This window comes from Cynoglossus semilaevis, chromosome 9 (genome assembly GCF_000523025.1).
Source record: "Cynoglossus semilaevis isolate Cse_v1.0 chromosome 9, Cse_v1.0, whole genome shotgun sequence".
NCBI lineage: Eukaryota > Metazoa > Chordata > Actinopteri > Pleuronectiformes > Cynoglossidae > Cynoglossus > Cynoglossus semilaevis.
The window spans coordinates 2,792,152-2,815,381 of NC_024315.1; the positions used below are offsets into that span (position 1 = coordinate 2,792,152).

General features: G+C 39.8%; 3 protein-coding genes across 4 annotated transcripts in view; 2 read left to right on the plus strand and 1 right to left on the minus strand.

The window, feature by feature from the left end:
* The window catches only part of ednraa (endothelin receptor type Aa), a 10,240-nt gene extending 2,647 nt beyond the window's left edge, over window positions 1-7,593 (plus strand). For both annotated transcript variants that reach the window (XM_008316441.3, XM_017035382.2), the window contains exons 3-8: window positions 324-451; window positions 2,150-2,348; window positions 3,681-3,833; window positions 4,823-4,956; window positions 5,076-5,184; window positions 5,825-7,593. In XM_008316441.3, the coding sequence (XP_008314663.1) occupies window positions 324-451; window positions 2,150-2,348; window positions 3,681-3,833; window positions 4,823-4,956; window positions 5,076-5,184; window positions 5,825-5,962 (861 nt within the window). In that variant the 3' untranslated portion in view covers window positions 5,963-7,593. The remainder of the gene's footprint in view (window positions 1-323; window positions 452-2,149; window positions 2,349-3,680; window positions 3,834-4,822; window positions 4,957-5,075; window positions 5,185-5,824) is intronic.
* A 1,905-nt stretch (window positions 7,594-9,498) lies between these two features.
* tmem184c (transmembrane protein 184C) lies at window positions 9,499-14,439 on the plus strand. Its single transcript, XM_008316442.3, has 10 exons — window positions 9,499-10,117; window positions 10,774-10,904; window positions 10,997-11,033; window positions 11,122-11,327; window positions 11,569-11,643; window positions 11,737-11,830; window positions 11,958-12,070; window positions 12,180-12,279; window positions 12,850-13,021; window positions 13,119-14,439. Exons 1-10 carry the CDS (start codon window positions 9,992-9,994, stop codon window positions 13,409-13,411), a joined length of 1,347 nt encoding a protein of 448 aa, XP_008314664.1. The 5' UTR covers window positions 9,499-9,991; the 3' UTR covers window positions 13,412-14,439.
* Window positions 14,440-15,441: 1,002 nt separating this feature from the next.
* On the minus strand, window positions 15,442-22,750 carry prmt9 (protein arginine methyltransferase 9). Its single transcript, XM_008316443.3, has 13 exons — window positions 22,442-22,750; window positions 22,034-22,233; window positions 21,690-21,838; window positions 21,256-21,492; window positions 20,915-21,082; window positions 20,713-20,815; window positions 20,148-20,257; window positions 19,859-20,051; window positions 19,319-19,502; window positions 17,898-18,606; window positions 17,649-17,802; window positions 16,260-16,382; window positions 15,442-15,829 (listed from the first exon to the last, which is right to left on the minus strand). The coding sequence occupies exons 2-13, from the start codon at window positions 22,229-22,231 to the stop codon at window positions 15,590-15,592; spliced, it is 2,568 nt and encodes an 855-aa protein (XP_008314665.1). The 5' UTR covers window positions 22,232-22,233; window positions 22,442-22,750; the 3' UTR covers window positions 15,442-15,589.
* Between the last annotated feature and the right edge of the window lie 480 nt (window positions 22,751-23,230).

Genomic DNA, 23,230 nt, shown 5'->3' on the forward strand with positions numbered 1-23,230 from the left:
GCCAAGGCCACCGTGATCCACGACAAAGACCTCGGCTCACATGACCCTCTGACCACGTGCTGACTTTTTAATTAAAGTTTTTGGGTCAAAAGTTTGCAGGAAAGGTTTAGCCGACGATTTATCAGCTGATGGAGACCACATGGTCAGTGTGAAACTAAACTTTCCATGATGTTACGATGATGTCAGGGTGTAATGTGCAGCGACACGTCCTCAACATGAAGGGAAATAGTCATTTCCAGTCTTATCAGTGTTGAATGATCATCAAAGCGGTTCCACCAAACTCAGATTTTGTTTTTTCTTTTTCTTTCTTTTTTTCCCATCAGCTCCTGGCGTCACGCTGGCCTTTTGACAACAGTGCTTTTGGCCTGGGTCTGTGTAAACTGGTGCCCTTCCTGCAGAAAGCCTCCGTGGGCATCACTGTTCTCAACCTGTGTGCTCTCAGCGTGGACAGGTCAGTGAACTGTTACTTAAAATGTTTGACTTTACTCCCAGGAAAGTCTGTGTGTGAGCCAACAAACAGACGTCTCTGATGAACTCCAAGATCCTTTTTCTAACAACGAGAACCAGCAAATGGATTATTGGATTTCATTTCACAAGAAATCACATTAAAAAATATGAACAAACAAAAATCTAATAATTTAAGTCTGGCAAATGTCTCCATTTAGAATGAAAATTAGACTTTTGTTTTGTAAAATATTCCCAAAAACTGAACTGTACTATATTTTAAGGCTAACTAAAGTAGCCTGTTTAATGAGATCATTCATTGATGATATTAATTAGATAAAATTTTAAATCCAAAATGACATGCACTCTATCTGTCCAACCACTCATCATTGTCGACTACACAGTCAGTACACGTTGACATTTACACACACTGCTAGAAAGAAGACTTCACTAAACACAGGTGTGAAACATCTTCATCTACTTCCTGTCTTTCTGTCTCTGCAAGACACTGTGTTTTGAGACAGATTTTTCAAACTTTAAAATTAAACAAACTATGACGTTTTCATATAGTTTCAATCAAATGAATCAGCAGATAACAAATGGATGGTTCGATGGACACACACATACAGCATATATTCCACAGGCGCAGAACTTGGCATCAGAAACGTGACGCAGGTCCAGTTTACCAGCAGGTTGTTTTTTAATAGAACCCTTATAGAATTTCCTTAATAAATAAATAATCGCAATAAAGTGCTGAAGCCCTGTATCATCTCACTCTGGTCCAGATGCATCTTTTATGTTGATAAGAGGTGGACTTTATGCACTGAACAGTTCAGTTAGAAGACATTTAACGACCTCTAATAGAAGGAGAGAGGAGAGAGAGTGCAGCGGCAGATGCTACGGCATTTGTTTCCACATTTCTTTGTCTGATTTTCAGCGTTGGGAGGAAGAGAGAAAAAAACCCACCACCATAGATACACAACCACTTAGTAAAATATAAATGCCGCCATGTTGCTCGACAGAGAAATTCAAATGTGTCATGAAAAATATATTGTTTCGCCATAAAATCTTGATGTGGGATTTTAGTAACACATTTCGACAAGTGGTTTCCATTAAAGAAACAAACGAGTATGACTGGGTGGGAAACACAAGCCAACGCAGACCCTTCTGCCAACGTGGGCCGCTCTGTTTGGAGGCCTCACCAAAATATAAATATTAGATATTATAGATAAACAATTGATCATCTCTCAGCATCAATTCTTAACATTTTGAGTGTGTGTGTTTACAATCTCTGTCAGCTCTTTCAAAAGAGACAATGGATTATATATTATATTACATTGTCTATAATATAATGTGTTGTCGAAAATTTGCCAATTTTGTTAAATATGGTCTGAATTCCATTATTTTATTTGCTGCACTTGTCTTCGTTTGTCCATGCGACAGAGACAGGCAGAACAGAACGGAACAGACCCCTAGCTGTTTAAGGAAATGTTTCCAGTTTGTCTTTCTTCAATTCCTGCGAGCATATGAGCAGTGTGTTCAACTAAACAGGCGCAGGTTTTATACCGTGTGAACTGGAAATAGATTATATTTAATTCTACATACTTTTGGGGACATATTTGTTTGGTGCGTGGGATTTCTCTAATGTAAATCATGTGCAGTTGACACTAAACATGGTAATGTTGTTTAATTCCCTGTGTCTCAGGTACAGGGCTGTGGCCTCGTGGAGCAGAGTACAGGGAGTGGGCGTTCCTCTCCTTACCGTCATTGAGATCGTGTCTATCTGGGTGCTGTCACTCATCCTGGCTGTACCAGAGGCCATCGGCTTTGACGTTGTCACATTCAACTACGGCAATGAAACCATACACTCCTGTATGCTCAACCCCAAAAGTGACTTCATGGAGGTACGTTTTATTTCCTTCCTGTACTGAACACACTTAGATAAGAGCGTTGAGTAGAAGATGTCTTTTCTTGTCTCGTTGTTTTGCTTCGGTTCAGGCCGAGATGTGCTGTGTGTTAATGTACAAGCACAGAACGCAGGCTGTGACGAGGAGACAAAACACTGCAGGACTAATGAGATAGGAACGGCACCTGCAGGAGCAGTACTTAACGTGAAAGTGCAACCTCATAAACTCCACTCTTGGTTTAATGGCCTGAATTTATTTATAGAACATCTTTAAGACACGATTTCCTGAACTGAAAACAAAAACTTTAAGACACCGAAATCGATTATATGACACGATTTCCTGAACTGAAAACAAAAATAGAGAGTAGAAGTCAACCCAGTGAATTAAAATACCATTTCATGTCTGGAGCTGAGAATATGACACTAATCTGACTCTCGCTCTCTCTCTCTCTCTCTCTCACCATCTTTGAAGAACATAATTGATTGCAGACTCAGTATAATTATTTGCCTGAAACCTGATTCTTCTGAGTAAAATGTGCCTTTATTTACACCATATGCACAAAAGAAACAAAACAAATTTGTCGTTTTGTACCGGTGACATTTACCAACAACAACCTCAACCCATACGTTTTTGGGTTGTTTTTGTTTTTTTGCTAATGTTTAGCAGCATTTTGCAGATTTAACTTTTACAGATAAGGTTCAGGGATTTTCTGTGGTTTCAAATGTTTTTAAGAGTTAAACTGGAATTTTTCAGACAGCGTAAGCCAGAAGCAATAAAATTCTGTAGAGTTTCCAACTCCGTGTGTGCAGCACTCAGTCACGCAGGAGTCGTCTGGTGGTGGTTTAAATCTGTGTCAAGTTAAGGTCCAACAGCAGTGCAGTTTCTGAGGTTATTCCCATGTTTGAAAGCTGTAATCTCACACTGCAGTATCACAGTATATGTGTCCTGATTTGAATGGAGAGACTGCATGGCAATTATACAAGAATGTAATTAGCTCCCCCAGTGGCCTCCAACCTTATCTGCACCACAGACCAGTGCAATAAACAAGAACAATAAAGTGCATCATATATAATTCAAACTTTACATTTATGACGTAAATGTACTTATCATTTTGTTATGTACTTTCATTGCTATTATTATTACATTGTAACTTACACAGAGGAGTGAGCAAATTTACAATATAAAACATCGTGCAGACTAATGCCACTTTTCACTTTGTTGCATTAAAGTGTATTTGAAGCATAGTGAAAAATGCAATACATCGTCTATTGTGAATGTTCATTACTATGTGACACAAGCCACGTGTTTAACACTTGCTGGTCGTTGTAGTTTTACAGGGACGTCAAGGTCTGGTGGCTGTTTGGCTTCTACTTCTGTGTACCTCTGGCCTGCACGGCTGTCTTTTACACTCTGATGACCAGTGAGATGCTCAACCACAGGAACGGCAGCCTGCGTATAGCTCTGAGTGAGCATCTCAAACAGGTCTGTAAAACTGACGTCATTATTGAGGCTCCAGAATTAGAGCCGAGAGTCTAAAAGATGAAACCACTGTTGAAATCAAGTACAAGTCCAGACAGACACAGAAACACGACACAGTATGAGGCTCCAGTTTCTCATCTCCAGAAAGAGGTGACAGCAGCGCAGTAGTCCTTAAATTCAGGACGCATGACTCAACTTGGACTCTGAAGATTGTAGACTTAATCACAAAACCCTGGGGACGGGAACTCGAACAGATGACGAATATTTCTTCAGTGACATCCACTTAGACTTCAAACCCATGGGGAATCCACACATTTCAACATTTCTTCCTGCATTCTGATCAGACTTTCCACAATCTCTACTTTCAGCATCTCCTACTAGAAAAGTCTTCTGTTCTCAGCCTTTAAATCAGTCATATTGAATACTTCATATCTGTGACAGACAACAGTGGGTGTGTTTTGGTCTGATCAGTACTGTACACAACAAGAACAAAAAGACATCGAAATCCCATGATGAGTTTTTTTGTCTTGGTCTGATCAGTACTGTACACAACACGCAGGAAAAAAAAGACATCGAAATCCCATGATGAGTCTAAATTAGTGATTAAAAAAACACGAAATAATCAAGTCATAAGACTAGCTGTGGCTTGATGATTAATCATGATTACTTGGGATTAATTAATAAATTATATTGCTGGGACAGAGATCCATTTAACAAATGTGTCATCACGCAGCACGCCGCGCGTCTGACCTAAAGCTGAACCCTCCACCAACATCCTGAGCGTTGTGGTGGCATTTTAAGCTCAAGCTGCTTCAGTGTGCGTAAATAACAACGTGTGTATCGACTCTGCATTAGAGCTACGATAATTGGATGGACAGTGGAATTATTGGATATATAGTGCACGTCCTTCTTCATATGCATTAAAAATGATGTTTAACCAATAAGGACACTCTGTGTCCAGCCTATAATGATTCTTTGTTTCTTTACCACAGAGGAGGGAAGTGGCCAAAGCTGTCTTCTGCCTTGTGCTCATCTTTGCCCTCTGCTGGTTTCCGCTGCACCTCAGCAGGATTCTTAAGAAGACGGTTTACCATCAGAATGACAAAATGAGGTGTGAGCTGCTGAGGTAAGAAGCCATAACTCAGATAACCCTAACCTACCACAAATGCCAACTGTGATCACTCGTCAGTGAGACAAGGAAACGACTAACTATTTAACCTAATCTTACACTTTTGATTTCTGCAGTTTCCTCTTGGTCCTGGATTACCTCGGCATCAACCTCGCAACTATCAACTCCTGCATAAATCCAATTATCCTTTACTTTGTGAGCAAAAAGTTCAAGAACTGCTTCAAGGTAAGATACTCCCACCAACAGGCGGATACAGCTGCACGTAACAAGACCTTGGAAACACACACACACAAACGTAAAACACGCACACACACACTTAATATGGTGGATTTAGGCCTGGGCAGAAAAGAAAACAATGAACTCAGGCTTTTGTTGTTGTCGCTGAGGTTATGATGACCTCTTATGTGAAAGCAGCCATTGGATTTATGTGAGCATGATTTATGTTGAACGTCAGGTTCTGGACGAAGAGCAGGCCTCGAGTCTGCCTGCTGTGGGAAGTGAGAGCAAAAACATTTACAGACACAAACGGCTGTGCTGCCAGAAAGGACAAAAGGCCACGAGAAAAAAATCTAATTTACATTCAATAATAGAAAAAAATGTTTTTTCAAAGTATGCAGGAATTTGGGCTAATGTTGAAAACATTCATGAAAGTGAAAGAATAGTAGTAGAGTTGTAAAGAATAACAATACTATAACACTTTCACAATGAAAAGTCACTTGCAAAAGAGAAAAAGGGGAAAAGAGAAAGTAGTGACAGGGGGCGTCATCCTTGTAGATTATCCTAAGGTTAATGCACGGTGTACATTATAAAAAAAAGAGTATCTGTATTTTAACATTTTATGTTTCTTTCTTCCCTCTTCCTCAAGTCCTGTTTGTGTTGCTGGTGCTACTCCGACAACCAGCTGAGCAGCATCGGTCCCATGAACGGTACCAGCGTCCAGTGTAAAAGCCCAGAGCCCAACAACCTGAACAGCGACCGCAGCATCAGGAAGTACAGCAACTAAAGTCCCCCATAATGAAGCTTTGTAAATTCTCCAGCAATCGTATCCCATGTTAACACCACTGTGAGGCCGAACGGTGACTTTTCCCAAAGAACGGTCAGAAACTCCCGACGCTGAGAGCAGAGTGTGGTTTGTTTCCGATGTGATGAAAAGGACGGGTTGTTTGTGTTTTTCCCTGATTGTTCAAAGTTAGCCACGTGTTTATTATTGTAGCCACGAAGACAAAGGTCCAGCTGCAGCAGGAAGTGCTAATATGATGATATCAGCATCAGCAGATGTTCGTGTCGGTGGACATGAGCGACCAACACGCGGCTCTACCCTGTCGTCGTGAGAAGAGCAGGATGGTGGGCAGATGAGGTACTGCGTTGTATTTTTTGTAGGTCATACCACGCAAGATTTTACTCAAATGGACAGGAAAGACCTTCTTTTAACTGCACTGTGAATTTTACTATACATACTTATAAAAAGTTAAAGTGTGCATGTAAGCAGAGGAATATTTACTGTAAATAGTGCCCACTTTTATAAAGTGTTATATATAACAGAGACATAGAAGTATTGATGGTGGTAGCACATAAACATATAGGAACATTTTTGTTTGTTGTTTTTTTAAATATAGTTATTTACATTAAAGGCCAGACATGGTTGAAGGAAAACCACTTGTGTTAAACATGGAGTTACTGTCAGCTGCTGGTTAGCTTATTATAGTAACACTGAAGAAAAACGCTGTGTGTTCTGGGAAAGATCATTTTTATGAGTTTTCAAATCCAAATTTGCAATCCTCAGAAAGGACTTTGATAATCAAATCACCGACTGTGGTGAGGTTTATTCTAAGGTCTGTTTATTGGAGCAAGATGGATCACTCTCAGGGACTTACTGGAAACATGAAGAGGCCGTGTCCACAGAAAGAAACGAAAAGTGATGTCAGAGGACGTGCTTTTTCAGCAGCTCTAATATCAAGTCCCAGTTGCTGAAAAAACATGTAAAAATAAAAAAAAACTTTCTAATCCCAGCAACTTTACAGTCAGATAGAGTGGCTTTTTTTTTTTTTTTTGGCTATAATTTGGCACTTGAAACACAATCATGTTCCGCTTTATATTGTAATGTTCAAACATGATTTAAAACAATATTTACGGTTGTTCTGCTGGCCTGATTCTCAGCAGTGCGGCAATTTCCTGGGTGAGTGAACCTAAGCTAAGCTAAGCTCCATGCTGCAGCTTTATATTTAACATGCAGAAACAAGGGTGGTATCAATTTAACCGACGCTCAGCAAGAAAGTAGCCTACAGGAAATTGCAGCCTTGCGGTGTCGATGACATGTGGAAATCATCCTCAGAACAACTGAACCTTATTCTGTGTCATATGTGTGTGTGGACTCATGTAAACCTGTGTGTGTGTGTGTGCCTTGGTGTGTGTTGCACTTCATTTTCTGTTTTGCAGAGTTTTGTATAAATATGTAAACCAAACCCAGTGTTAACGGTGCAGTATTATATTTTTACCACAATTCATTATGTTATACTTGAGATATGTATGAACTATAGGGAATTTCTTCTTTGTGTGTTGGTTTCAAGTGTAAACCTGATATTATTGCTGCTGCTGCTTGTATCAATAAATCATTTTCCATCTCAAGCACAAAGAGTTTTGTTTATTTTGCTGTCCCCCCCCCCCCCCTCTAGTTTCTAAAAAATGTGTGTCTGGGATTAATGTGGAGCACACTGACCTGCTTGGCCACAGAGCTTTTAGGGTTAGTAGTGTCAGCGGATGTGAACTGCTTAGATGGTGGGAATGTCGTGTGTTTAAGTCACTTCTCATCTCTTGCCAAAAAGAACGTGGATGATGAAGGACGCTAAGGTCGAAAACCCTTAAGAACAACAGCCCGCTGCAAACGTGGCTCTATCAGACATAAGTCATGAAACTTGATGAAACCCAAACATAAATTGATGTCAGAATCAGGCTCCAGTTAGTGGTAAAACAATAGCAGTTCGATGATGATGATGAAAATAAATGAACATGAACATTTTGGTGCCTGGTTTGTCCAGTTAGAAAACTAAGGTAGACGTGAAGATTACTAAGTGATAAAACTGTCCCTACCTGTACATTTTTCTTCCTAACTACCTACTTGTTCCCCCACACTCAGACGACACACCAATATTTTTATGGTCCAGACTTCTATTTATCCAAGTCTTAATATCTTTTCCTTTTGCTGGAACTTGGAGGTCTATAAAAATGGCTAAAGTCCAGCACATTATTCCTTCTCCAGCAACAAAAAAATAACAAACAGTCCAACACTTGGCTTGGTGTTTAGTGGTCAAGGCCAGACTTTGAAGTGAATCCAGTGACCACAAACAAAAAAATCAAAGACGTGCATACTGCTAATGATGATAGGTGCTGTCAAAATATATTGCATAAAACTAAATTAACTTCAGTAGTTTTTCTTTTTTTCAAAGGGAATGAAGGAGAAGTAAAGGTCATCTCATAGATAGAGAGCAGCTGTATGTCTGCCAACGCTTGTTAGATAGTTAGTCTGGCTAAAAGAAAAAAATCAAAAGTAGTAAAGATTTAGCATAATAAAGCTAAAATGTAGCCAAACTAGCTGCAGTTTAATTTTACAAAAGATAACTACAAGTTCAGTGGCTAAAATTTTGCATAACAAAAAAAAACTACCCAAGTTAGGCTGGGTGAATTTGAGCTAAACATTAGCAACCTTGTAGCCATTTGACTAAAGTAAAAGAAAAAAAGTAGAATTTATTGTTTTTAAAATTGTTTTGGTACAATCAAACATATGTTTGACATATGTTTGTCTGCCTTGCCCCGTCATTGTTGCGCCCTACACGCTTCATTCCATGGCAATCCCTCCAAGCTATCCACCATGCTTGCACAACAATGTCTAATTCATAAAAGCCAAAAGCATCCATTTAAAATTGATGAACAATCTGTCCTGCAACAACCAGTGATTTCTGTAACTGTGGGGCAGTGGAGACATGGTGTAATAAAAAGGAAAACATTGCCTCCCTTCAATTAAGAAGAAAAGATACACAGACGAATACATGCATGATGGGATTTTTTTTTCAGATATACACTTTTAAAGTATGCATGATGGGATTTTTTTTCAGATATACACTTTTAAAGTAGATCTTTGAAGTATACACAATCCTGGAAACCAGAAAATGAAGAAAAAGGTAAAAGGTTGTCGCAGTGACTGTAAAACTGTAAAAAGTAGTAGGCAATATAAGATGCAACCCCTCTATAAAACATTTTTCTTTTTTATGTTTAAATTTTATTTTATTTATTTGTTTGTTTTTCGTTATAATATTCTTTTATTTAAAATGTAAATAAAAAAGTAGCTTTTAAACCAGAGCCGTTTCAATCTCAAATGTTTATTTACTATGCCATCTTGCGGATGAATGGCAACCTGCTAGCAGCAGCGGAGATAGTGACATTTTAATGTGGTGCCAAGAATCTCGAGCTACGTTACATATGACGAAACATTTTTCTTTTAAACTATTGGTTGACTGTGTCGCTTTGGCCAATCAGCTCATAGAATGTAGGCGGTGCCCCAACGCCGACAACAGGAAGTTAAGACAACAGTAACGACTTGTTTGGAAACTTTTACGTCCAAAGGCAGGTTATACTCGCATTTTAAAAATAAAATTCTAATGAAACACTTAGGTTACAAGTGGATTCTACCACACTGCATATGGTTTGGAGCAATATGACGATGCAAGCTGTTTCCAACATCACCCGTGTTTGTTTACATGGTGAAGCAGGTGACGAGCTAACGTTAGCCACATAGCTCTTTAAAACCGAGTCATATGAGCAGCTGATTTATGGTCATGCATGAGAGTTAACTGCGTTCGACCGTGTAACTTACATAACAAGTGATAAACGGCTCTTTAATATTGAACTCCAGAGCAGGATAACAAGACAAAAACACGAGTCATGTGTTTGTTTGAGCGTTAACAGCGTATTCTAGGCGGGTTCACTTGTTTTTGTTCCTTGAGCTTCAGGCCAGATATACGGCCTCAACGTCGTCCTGATGTGCAACATACCTTGTTCTTGTGGGAACTGGAGAAGATGGATTCGACCGCTGGTCGTTGTCCTCTACATTCTCCTGTTGTTAGTCGTCCTGCCATTGTGCATCTGGGAACTGCAGAAGTCACAGGTTCGTCCCTGCACTGATTGAAGGAACGGCTGACGAATACAGTTGCTAAATAGATTTCTTGTTACTAAATTTCACTAAGATCAACAATTAACATTTGACTAAAATACTTTTAGAAGGGCAAATTATACAAACTGCGTCCATTCTGTCGTAGACTATTACTGTTTACTGTTTACATCTACTGTATATCACGTCCCTGCAGATGCAACCTAGGCCTACAATAATAGGTGGGCTAATCGACTTATCAGTTTGTTGCTGTTTTTTTTTATTTGTTTACTAATGGATTTGTATCTTTAACATAATGCCATCCATCTTTTCACATGTATATAAATTATTTTTTGGCTTTTGATGGTTGTAGTTTAAAAAAGTTATAACTAATTGCTTCCTGCGGTTTACAAAGGTAAATCTCAGTCCTTGATCATCTTTTTTTATTCAACCATATGGTTACAGATCTTTTTAAAATAATTAAATCTGACAAGGCAAGTTTTTTTCTTAGTCCTTTCACAGTTTCAGCTTTTCAAAAGTTTAGCTTTGTTTTTATTTTCACTCAGGATCAAAATCATTCTTGATGTGTCATTTATTGACTTGCCCTGCCTCATGTTAACCACTAACTTTACAATTAAACCCGGTGTTAACCCTCGTGATTTTTGTGACAACAGGTTGGAACACATAATAAAGCCTGGTTTATAGCTGGTATCTTCGTCTTCATGACAATACCCATATCATTATGGGGCATTCTTCAGCATCTAGTTCACTACACCCAGCCTGAGCTCCAGAAACCCATCATCAGGTAAAAATGCTGCAGAGCACGTCTGCTGTGAACAGTAGTCTGGTGTGTTTAAACTGGTGTTTAACGTCTCAGCTTCTCTTGGTGTCTTTTAGAATACTATGGATGGTTCCCATCTACAGCTTGGACAGTGTAAGTTGTATTTCACCATGACTTCAATATGTATTTTAAAATGTATGTTTTTTTTTATTTTATTGTAAAGACTGTTCCTTCTTTTCAGTGGATTGCCCTCAAATACCCTGGCATAGCAATTTATGTGGACACATGCAGAGAGTGCTACGAAGCCTTTGTCATCTACAACTTTATGACCTTTTTGCTTAATTACCTGGAGAATCAATATCCAAGCCTGGTGTTAATGATGGAGGTGCAGGAGCAACAACAACACCTGCCCCCGCTTTGCTGCTGCCCACCCTGGCCGATGGGAGAGTAAGTTCTGTCTTTTTAGTTATTAATTTTATTCAGTGAGATTTTTCTTTACCAAAACAGTTGATGTTTGATGTCCATAACAGGGCTCACCAAGTATATTTGTTGGGCCAGAACTTTTCAGTTTGTTTCATTTGTTTATTGTGGAATCTAGTCCCAGGCCGGATTGGATGGTGCGGTGGGCCAGATTTAGCATGCCCCTAAACTTTAACCTTTTTGCCTTTAATCTTCATTTCATCCTCAGGGTTTTACTGTTGAGATGTAAACTGGGAGTACTGCAGTACACTGTTGTGAGACCCGTGACAACTGTAATTGCCATGTAAGCTCGTTTTTACACAAAATCTTTCACTATATTTAATGTATGTTTACTTGTTGTTCTGACATGGTCGTCTCCTCTTCCTGTTGTCTACAGGATCTGTCAGCTGTGTAACGTGTACGATGAAGGAAATTTCAGTTCAACAAATGCATGGACCTACCTGGTTATCTTCAACAATATGTCACAGCTGGTAAAAACAAAACAATGTCTAAACTTTTCAATGGCCTCGAATGAGAATATTTGAAGTAACAAAATAGATCTAAACATTGAAGGAGGAATATTTTCACCATGTGTTTATTTCCCCGCTTGTCATGTAGTTTGCCATGTACTGCCTGGTGCTGTTCTACAGAGCGCTGAGGGAGGAACTGAGTCCAATTAAGCCAGTGGGAAAATTCCTTTGTGTTAAAATGGTGGTGTTTGTATCTTTCTGGTAAATCACGATGTCTTTCACATTTTTTTTTCTAATTAAAAACAGTTTCTCTCAAGTGCACACACGTGTTTCAAACTGATGTTTTGTTTGTATCTTGTTAAACTTTCAGGCAAGCTGTGTTCATTGCGTTGCTGGTGAAAGTGGGAGTCATTTCTGATAAACATACATGGGACTGGAAAACAGTGGAAGCTGTGGCCACTGGATTACAGGTATGCTGCAGGTTAGGCTGTTTATAAAGAAGAAAACGGATTTCAGTACAATCTCCCTCAAGGTTCAGCAAACCAAACAACTCTTGTCTCTTTTGAATTGCATTACTGCCACCTACTGGTTCTGATGTTACATTGAAAGGATTTCCAAACAAATAAAGCATTGAATTACCTTTCAAAAAAAGAAAGATGGCATTCCAAATTAAGGTGTTAATCACAGTAAGTTAGTGATATTAATCGGTTAAAATATTTTAATGCATGGACACAAGGTCATTTATCAATCAACCCACTCATATTTGCTCTCATACAAGGTTTAAGTTAGTAAAATTAATCGGTTTAAATATTTTAATGCATTGACATAAGGTCATTTATCTATCAATCCACTCATATTTGCTCTCATACAAGGTTAAGACACGTGTCTTAGACACGTGTAATTTGCACACACTGTGGGGACAAAACGTTTTTTTTTTTCACCAAAGCAACTCGAGCTTAAAATACCGTCTAACTGGAAAGCATGCATTTGTGTACTTGAGGTTTGTTTTACTGCCTGACGACTGTGGATGTTTCCTTCAGGATTTCATCATATGTGTGGAGATGTTCCTGGCAGCGATTGCTCATCACTTCAGTTTCACCTACAAGCCCTACATCCAGGAGGCAGAGGAGGGTTCCTGCTTTGACTCCTTTATGGCCATGTGGGACATCTCCGATGTCAGAGCGGACATTTCTGAACAAGTGCGCAATGTTGGTAGGTCGCCCCCTGCCTGCTGAAGTGATTTCACTTGTACAAGAAACGTAACAATTGTGTCTAAAACTGAGGACAACTTTGTCGTCAACATTAACAGGGAGAACAGTGATGGGCCGGCCTAGGAAGTCTTACTTTGGTGAGAACGATTGCGAGCGATCCGGATTGCTGTCGTCGGGTTCCCAGGATGCAATCGCCGAGGCAGGATCCAACTACCAGGGCCTGGGAAGAACCGTGACGCCGCACTCTTTGTCAGCACCTGCTGGGCTGGACTCGGCCCTGTGGGACGAAGGGTATGAGGCGAGACCAGAAGAAAGCCAGGAAGAAGAAGAAGAAGAGAGGCACGACCAACCCACGGAACCAGCTGATGCAGATCTAATAGTCATCAATTAGCCCCCCCACCCACCCACCCAGGCTGGTGTTGCCTAATGACTCTACTAGAACATGACTGGGCAGGATCCAAGCGTAGCCTTGCTGATTTGCTTGAAAAATAACATTACAATATACAGTACATATCTAGTGTTTAAAGGGTACATGCACAAAGTATTTGTAGATATTTGCCAGATGAACTTCTCTGCCAACGGAGTCTCCATGTTTTCTCACTGACATGTAGATACCAGTCCATCGATCCAGTTTACACATTCACAGCATATTGCCCAGCAGGCTGCATCAGAACTTTTATTTTATCAGTTTCATACTGTAGGTGGGACAAACTTTGGGACCAGATTTAACAGGTCTGTTGTTGTGTAGACAGGTGAGAGTTCACCCAGAAAAACTGAAACTACTTCTTCATGTACATGACATTCTATACGCATCTTTTAAGTCACAATGTGTTGCTTTTTATCATTTCTAATGCATTTTAGACCTAGCCGTGTCATATGTTGTTTTATAAGCTGAAGACGCAGACGTACAACAAACGCAGAAGACCAAAGGAGACGGAGTGAATGAGTGGACAGGCGTTTTCATACATCACTCAGAAACTGCTCTTTTTCCTTTAGTGGAAATTCATGGATTCTTCTATAACATCGAGACACTTTTATTTTCATTTTTATGCTAATCCTCTGTGGGAGTCTGTGTTGGAACTGAGGAAAGAAAAAGAGCAGACTCAGTGAGATGAACCGTGAGGAAGAGTTGCAGTGCACAGCAGAAATGAGTACACACCAAAACAAATAAAGTACTGTGTTGTTGTTCTTGTTGAGTAAACACGAGAGGAAGTGGAGAAACTGGAAAAATTATTTAATTTATAACACTGACACCTGATATTCTCCCAGAAAAATAAAAAAATACAGGGATTTTGTTTTTCTTCTCCCACTGTGGCACAAATAATCCCTTGTCCCCAAAGGGGGCCCACACCTCACTTTGGGAACCACTGTTTTATACTGACATGCAAAACAGCCAAAACAATATTCTGCAAAAAAAAACTGTCATCTTGCATCTCCTTCGACAATTATAAACTCATCTTGCATCTCCTTCGACAATTATAGCTGCTGTTGGTAAAATGTGGTTGAATTTTATTTGTTTTTATATGTTATTGGAGTGTACTCATTTTCGGAGCATAAGTTTGAATCATTTGTGATTCTGACTGTGGAGTGTACTCATTTTCGGAGCACAAGTTTGAATCATTTGTGATTCTGACTGGTGCAAATATTTCTGCAAATGGTGCAAATATATAATTATTTTCTGGAAAAAACTGACAGATTACTCGTACTGTGCACTGTAACAGTTTTAGTCACAAGGAGAAGGTTAAAGGTCAGCGGTAAATGATTGGTCCAAATTCTGTTGTCAGTCTGGGTTCATGAGCGTTTTTTTTTGTTTTGTTTTCATTTTGTACACGACAAAAGACTAAAACTGTACAATCAGTGAATAGAAGCAGTTACACACTCATCCTCACAGTGTGCCATGGAATTAAACTACACACCACTGCTTAAGCTTTGAGATGTGACATGTTCTACAACACGTTAGAGCCATTACTGGATGAACTTTGAACCTAAACCTTCTCAGTGTATTTGCCTGCTTATGTTGGATGTTGTTGGGACATATTTGAGGTCGAGGAGTTGTTTAAGTCATTTTTATAATAATAATAAGAAAAAGGTTTAAATAAGTGGTTCTCAAACCTTAGTAGATCGGTCTGTTGTCATTGAACGCACATTTACATTGATGTCTTTAGCAGACGTCAATCCTAAAAATGGACATTCCCACTGAAAATGGAAAAAATCAAATACAAATTAGTGTATTTTTGCCACTGGCCATTAACTGATTTGACCTTCTGCCCCCACCTGCAATAACTTTGAATCCCCCAGGTGGGCCCCACCCCGCACTTTGTGAACCACTGATCTAAACAACGTAAACATGTTCCTCCACAGATCTAATAGAGTCTCTCTTTCACAGTCTCGTCAATAAATCTGATCAACAACCCCCCAGCCTCGCTCTGTTTCTCACTTTTATTAAAGAAACGTCACATTCGTTGTCCAAACTTAGACATGGTTAACGGTTAAAATCATTCTCTGACGGTGATGAACCAGCTTTATAGTGAAAACAGGTTTTTAAATTATTATTATTATTATCTAGGTATTATGTGTTAGGATCGGGGGAAGTAAGAACTTGTGCTGATATGGAGATGGTGCTTTTTTGGAGCTTCACAGAGAGAAGGATCCAGTCTCCAGCCAGGACTTTGAGGGGCTGCTGCAGCACAGCAGCTGCCTGCCTCCAGTGGGAGTTCTGGCTGAAGGTGCTGACGCTGATCTCCTGGTCCAGGTAGATGTGGTACCAGAAGGGAATGGCAGTTATTCTGCCTGCAGCTGTGGTCTGGACCTAGGAATTAAAACATGGCACCTGAGGAAGACCACTCTGATACTTGGACTCCACCCCAATACTGCTAAATATTTATTAAATGTAGCAGGTAAATAAATTAAATCCCAATACTGCTGAAATACTAAATATTCATTAAATGTAGCAGGTAAATAAATTAAATTATTAGGATGGGTTCATTTTCTAGTTGTAAATTTTAACCTTTTTGTTGATTTCTGTTGCATTTAACAACCTAGAATAGCTTGGTTTATTCACTTTACCCTTTGCTGGGATACATTTAAATATATAATATAATACAGGAGTGTAATTCACTAAAATATCAAATTTAAAAGATATGATCCACCAGGAAATATACAGAGAGAATTATCACATCAGACCAAGCCTCTGATATTCAGAGACAAGTTATTTTATAGTACACCAAACTGTTTCTTACCTTGATCTCTCTGTTGCTGTAGTTTGCAGTGACATCCATGAGGTTTAATACAAAGAGCTCCACAGACTCGCTCAGATGTCGACACTGCAGTGTGGAAAAGTCCAGAAACACGTGGACTGGAACCTAAAGAAAATGTGACGTGGACAACATTAGTGTAGATCTAAACTTCAGAGAAAAAAAACAACAACATAAATTTGTAGTTTATGAGATTTACATCACGGTTGTAATGGTGAGGGTCAGTGTTTTAAAACCCAAGCTCTAAAACTTTAAACCCACTAACTCAACTCTAAAACCTCAAATGCTGCAGCAGTGAAACGTGTCGCCGTCTCCTTTCCTGCAAAACAAAAGTCCCGTCGCTGCTCCGTGTCTTTTTGATGTTCTTGATGTAATGTGCACTGATGGATTCAGGTAGGATTGTCCCAGGCCAAGCTGTGTGTTGTTGACGCTTACGTAATGTCACTCAAAGACAACATCTGGTAAAATAAACCCCGCCATCCCGTGAGGAAGAGATCATGCAAAAAACTACACTGCTAACATGATACAACAAAAACAACAGATAAATAACCACCAGACCAAATAAAAAAGAAGAATCCTTTGGGATTCTGCAGCTTCTTCAAAGTATCGGAGAAAAAAAAAAAAGACATCAAAGCAGAGCAAACGCAGTCCTGGACCTTGTTATTCTTGCTGAAACACCTGAACGTTACACAGAAAAAAACACTTCTGGCTACGCCTGAGTAAACTTTCATTAGAGATTTGAGGTAAATCTTTATTGTGTCTGGTGTCAAACTTTGTGTCAATCACACTTAACCGACACCGGGGGCAGCGTATTTGCACCTAAAGAGAGAAATGTGCGAGTTGAATGACGCAAAGCTTACAAACGCTGCATACTGCATGTGATGAGTCTGAGTGTTGACGGTTGCATCAGGAACACAAGACTGAAGGTTGCATCAGCAACATGAGATAGAATAAAGGAGACCAGAGGCGAACAATAGAAGGAAGAGTCGTTATGAAGTCTGAGAAGGATTCAGATCAACTATTTACTTCAAAAGTTGACTCCAGAAGTCATTTCAGCTGGATTAGAAGACGGTCTAATTTGAAGTCAGTAGTTATTAGGAGATTTAACTCGGAGATGCAGTTGATTTGGTGAATATAGAGCAGGGTTTCCACTACGATCATGAAGCAGCAGCAAACTATCATTACTTCTTTATTGCTTCAAACTAAAAACATACCTGCCCTTTTGGGGTAAAAATGGAAATGGACATTTTTTGTGACTGTGATTTTTTTTGGACCTGAAATACATAGGCCACATGTCATCAGTGCTGCAGCGTTTTGATCCGGTATAAGAAATTCACTCACTGATGCAGCTTTGAATTTTGCAGACAAACTTACAGTGAACTGGTTGATGAACGGAGCGATATTAAAGCCCAGCGTCGGCTCCGGACCCTGGACGGCGCTTTCCAGCAGTAGTGTGTCCGACTCCACCAGCATTCCATGCACCACAATGCGCTCTGGGAAAATGCGTCCTCCCTCCTCCAGGAGACACCTGGAAGAGCAACAGTGTTTGTTACAGTAAGTTTTTTAATTAAGTTGTACTACGAACTACAACTGGTTATGAAAGAATCAAACGTCACCCTGTACCTGGCCAGTGAGGCTTTCTCCATCAGCTTCTGCCTGATCAGACCACTGGTCTCGACACAGTCCAGCATGATGGCGCTCCAGAGTTTCTCCCCTGAAGGCCTCTTCAGCATGCCCTGCTCGTCCTCCATGTGGTTGAGCCAGAACTCCAGATGATTTTCTGAGATGTTACTGGACCGAGCCAGTCTCTTCAGAACTTCCTGCTGCTTGTGCTTTTCCACAGAGCTGAAGGCCTTCACGTGACCGTGACTGGCAGCGATAAGCGAGAGCAGAGAGAAGCCCTCGGACACGTCGAGCACGTACATTAGGTCTCTACAGTCTGAGGAGTTAGCACGGTCACCGAGGTTTGACCCAACGCTGGATTCCTGCTTAGCGTCTCTTCCCGTCACCTTCAGCTGGGAGATGAGTTTTCCTAACGCAATGTTAAATTTCTGATGGTAATCCCAGTTGTTCAGTAGAGCCATCTCTGAACACTCCAGAACGCAGAAGTGTTTAGTTTGATTCTGGTCAGTCTGCAGACATGCCAACGCGCTGCACAGTTCAGCCTCAGGGTTTGGGACCGAAACCGGTTTTCCTGAATGACCCGGGTCGTGCTGCCTGTCCAGACGGATTTCTCGGCCGTCTCTCAGCACAGCGACACTGCAGAGCCTCAGGTAGGCGTCTCCACACGTGATCTCAACGATCAGCATATCGCCAGGCTTCAGTAGAAAAGCTGCAGAGACACAAAGGAAACCGGTGAGTTACATGATTACAATCAAACAATAAATTGTAAATAACATTTTTTTTCAGTATCAATCTGAAGCAAAACAGTTGTCAAAATGAGAAGAAGGCCAACAGAGGAATACCACTCAGAGGTGAGAGGGGGAGAGGAGTGAAAAAGGATTCCTACAGGAATAACATCTGTTCCTGTCAGTGCACAGCTCGTCTCAGCCTTTTGGGAAAATGCATATTTATTTCCTATAAGAATTTCATGAGCACTAAAGAGTGTCACAGGTGATCACAGCAGCCAGGAAAGGGATGTTGATGTTCATCAGGAAAGGAAGCGACTCTCTCACTGCTGCTGAAGTCAATTACCAAAGAAGTGAAAAGCTTTGAATTCTATCTGGACAACCGTGTTCTTTGATGGTAATTTTAATATACATTCATGAGGGTGAATTATTAAACTTTTTTTTAAATTTTGAATTATTGTCAAAAATTTAATTGTAATTGGTATACTGTATATAATGTAGAAACTTGCTATAACCGATTAGAGAAAGAAGACACCTTGGATTTTAGCCTAAAACACACTGCCCTCATCTGATGAAACAAGGAAGTGCAGGACAAAAGAAAATACATAAAATATAGATTGAAACTCAGATTGAAAACTAAAAGTACAAGTGATGTTCACTGAAAATGAAATTCAATAAAGTTTTTCGGTCTCTCACCCTGGGCACTGTGGACAGGGTAGATGGCCTGCTCCCAGCAGGTGTCCTCCTGGGGTCCAGTGGACAGACTGCTCTGCTCATCCAGGTGGAGCTGGAACCAGACAGCCAGAGCGTCCAGCTCCCCTTGTTGAACCACAGGCAGACAGACCTGCTGGACCTCCCTGGAGCTCAGACCCTCCAGTTCCTACATGTTTTAAACACAGTCTTGGTATAACAGCAGAACAATGAACCATACATATCTATTAAATAAAAATATTAAATACAAGTTTCAATAAAGTTTAATTTAATCTAATCTAAACCTGAACTATTTTAACTACAGTTTATTAATAAAACATGGTCTAATATTACAATATTTGCATTTTAATGGAAATAATAAATATACTTTTTACTTTACTTTGATACTACATTTAATACTTTTGGTTATGGCTAAAACTAAAACATCTGACAAATAGTACACATTTGTCTTCACGGTGATTGGTGGACCGATCATTTCTCCCTAATGACAAATGAGTAATTATCCCAAATGGTGTGTCTTCTCACCTGAACATTATTAAAATCTATTTGGAGAGCAGTGAAGGGCTCTGTGAGAGATTTATATCCTCCAGGGATTCTGCTGAGTCTCTCGGTGGTGTACGGTTCCATGGAGTCGTCGGGCTGTGCGCTGCAGCTCACCGGACTACGAAGCTCACCAGCCGTGGCCATAGACAGACCTCCCACTTTTGACACACACAACCTGATCAGAAAAAAAAATTAGTTGTTAGGCTTTTGTTGTTTAGAACAAAAACCTAAACTTTTATTTGTAAGACCGTTGACAGCTGGCGCGGCCCACCTGTGATGCCGACGGATCTCTGCAGACTCAACGGCCATTCCAAACACAGTGGCTCCAGCAGGGATGACACGTCCTGTTACAGACTGGGCCATCAGTTCATTCTCACCTGTCTTAGTGAGAAATGTTTATTTGTTTATATTGCACAACAACATCTACATACTAGAAATAAAACATTTATACTTTTGCATTTATATTAAGTTTAAATGCAAATGTTTAAATTCCAAAAAACAGATACTCTTTTCCCACTGTGACCTTAATAAAAAAAAAATTAGAAATACATATTTTTTCCCACTGTGACCTTAATAAAATTAAAATGCAATTAATTTAACCTCCTGCATTGACCCTGCAATAACTCTGGGCCCACCCAAGGGGGAGCCCACCCTCTACTTTGGAAACCACTGTGTTAATGTGTTTTCCCGTAAGTTAAATGACCAAACATGGTCTTTAAAACATCAGGATACATATTACAACATTGTAAGCAACAGACTTCTCAGACTCTGTATCACCGGCTCACTAATGAAGACATATTTCTGTTTCTAGCCCTGAGTTTCTGTTTGATAATTACCTGCGGAGGCAGCAGGAGGTGGCGCCAGGCGTGAATGAGACTTTCGATGATGCCCTCTCCAAACAATCCTGCATCTACCGTCTCTGTCACCACCAGGGATACCCTGTGAAGCAAAGACATCGGCGGGAAATTAGAATAAAATCTTTGATTCTTTAAAATTCTTTGATTCCAGGTTAATAAAGAAAAGTGCTGTGAGTTTTACTTTTGTGGAATGTCCCTGGGAACTTCCATGTCCAGCGACTTCATATGGAGGATCTTGATGCTGCCACCCATTCCATTTGCAGTCACAACGTCACAGGCCAGCTCGTACATGGTTTTCGACAACTCACAGGCATAAACCTCAGCAGCCCCTGCCTTCTTAGCACACATGCTTCACAGAGAGAAAAAGAAAAAGAAAACCAGAACATTTTAAAAATAAAATAAAGTTCCCATTTTATGATGAGCCATAAATGTTAAGCAATGACGTAAACTACCACCTGATTCAAAATGAGAGTTTGAAGCAAAGGACAACTTAACAAAAAGGTATCATGGAAACGTTCTCACCCAAGGATGCCAGTGCCAGTACCTATGTCAAGTACAGTGTTGCAGCCACTGTGAACAGCCTTCTGAATGGCTTGCTGGTACTTCTGGTTCCTGCCGTGATCATTTAGCATTAGAAAATGCCAGCGTTCCACCAACCAATTGGCTACGGAGTAGAAGTTCTCCCTGGCTTCTGAGTAGTCCGGTCGCAGCTTCAAGGCTTTGTGGAAGTGACCTGCAGCTTCATCACGAAATCCCATCCTAGATGATACAAAGGATATTATCAAAATACTGTAGTATTTATGTCTCAGAAGATTCTAATTCACAAATGGTAAAATCAAATAGCAGCTGGAATTCTGAATTCTGGATTATATATGTGATCAGTGATTTGGGATTTTGGAATTGGGATACATATTTCTTTTTCAATTTTGGCTGGTTAGGAGCGAGTGATGCATTACCTGAATAAGTGTTCACCCATGCTGTTCAGAATGACCTCATCAGATGGGAAAAGTTCCAGTGCCTGCTCATAACAGTCAAAAAGTTCCCGGATTCGACCCACGGAATCCAGCTCCTCTGCCCATTTGAAGAGAGTGAATCTGAAGGACTCCTAAAAAAAATCATGTCAAAACGTTTTGTATTAACAGTACAGATAGAAATTGTAATTTCCACTGCACTACATGAGAAATTCTCTACCCAGCCTTCACAGTGAATTGGATCTACGACTCTCAATTACAGTGATTATCCAAAGCAAAATAGTGGGCAGTAACCATAAGCCAGGTGGGTTACAGCAAACAGTTATTACCTTGGCAAAGTCTTTAAACATAGGTGCCAGGTGAAGGACCAAAAGGTAGTGTGCATATGCGGTGCCATAATCCTGGTTAAACAGGCACTGCTGTGCACTTTCTAGTGAACTTGAGACCAGTTCATTTCTGGCCGGGTCCTCTCTGCATCGCCTCCTCCTAGTCCGGCTGTGCTTTGGCTTTGCACTGGCATTAGGCATCCCTTTGACGGAAATCAAAAATTCAAATTCAGGAATAAAACAGACAGTCTCTCCAATATTAGCTGTGTGATATTATGTGACTATTAGTGATTTCAAGCCTTTATTTATGTTATTAACTTGTAGCAGGATTATTATTGATACAAAAGCAAAAATATCAGAAATGGAAAGAAATACCTCGTACATAAATATCAAAAGTGAACGTTGACTTACTCTGTATTTAAGGAAATTAGAAGGGGTTAGAAACAGGGTACATCAACGCTGTTATACAGTCCGGTTTCATTTAAAGCGAGCTACAGACGTGATCCAATCTTCCATAGCATCGATTTAACTAAATAAAACCGCTCGAAAAGTCACTACTAAAACCTAACGACATGGCGACAAATTACACTTAGCCTTTTACAATTAAAGCATACTTGAAGAACGCGAACCCAATCTGTACATCACATTTCTATTTTTTTTTTTTTAAACTGCATTGTCTTCCGTTCAGTAAATTGTCCGACTACAAAATCACTCCGACTCTAAACGTGCAACGTTAAAATTGTTCCGTGGGCGTAACTTTTCAATCGACTAGAAAACAACTATATATAACAACATATATATATATACAACGTAGAAATGTATCAAAGAAATTGTTTAAAATGTGGCAGTGCACTACAACTGTGAACCACAATTATAAAGACTGTCCAAAGCTCCAACTACAAGCATTTTTGAAGCCAAACAATCTAAATCCCTGCTATAGCTCAGTGCTAGTGTAAATATTCGTTTTCAAGTGAATAGATAAAAAAGCGACTAGTGTTGCCCTGTCTACAATATGTAATATTTTGTAGTTTTGACAAATATATGAGAACGTGCCTAAGTAGGAACAAATGCAGGATTCTATTAGTAGCAGCTCCAGTAACACCTTGTTTAGATTCTGAATTATCGACAGAAAAAATGTCAATTTCCAAAATATTTGCATTTAAAATAAATAAAATAATATCTTAAACAGAAAGTTTTTAT

Excerpts from the sequence above, each read along its gene's own strand:
- prmt9 (XM_008316443.3), bottom strand. The coding sequence starts at position 22,231 with ATGCCTAATGCCAGTGCAAAGCCAAAGCACAGCCGGACTAGGAGGAGG. Across the intron at positions 17,803-17,897 it reads GAGAAAGCCTCACTGGCCAG|GTGTCTCCTGGAGGAGGGAG; the intron begins GTACAGGGTGAC and ends TTGCTCTTCCAG. Across the intron at positions 16,383-17,648 it reads CGTTCATCAACCAGTTCACT|GTTCCAGTCCACGTGTTTCT; the intron begins GTAAGTTTGTCT and ends CATTTTCTTTAG.
- tmem184c (XM_008316442.3), top strand. The coding sequence starts at position 9,992 with ATGTGCAACATACCTTGTTCTTGTGGGAACTGGAGAAGATGGATTCGA. Across the intron at positions 10,905-10,996 it reads CTCCAGAAACCCATCATCAG|AATACTATGGATGGTTCCCA; the intron begins GTAAAAATGCTG and ends GGTGTCTTTTAG. Across the intron at positions 12,071-12,179 it reads GTGGTGTTTGTATCTTTCTG|GCAAGCTGTGTTCATTGCGT; the intron begins GTAAATCACGAT and ends TTAAACTTTCAG.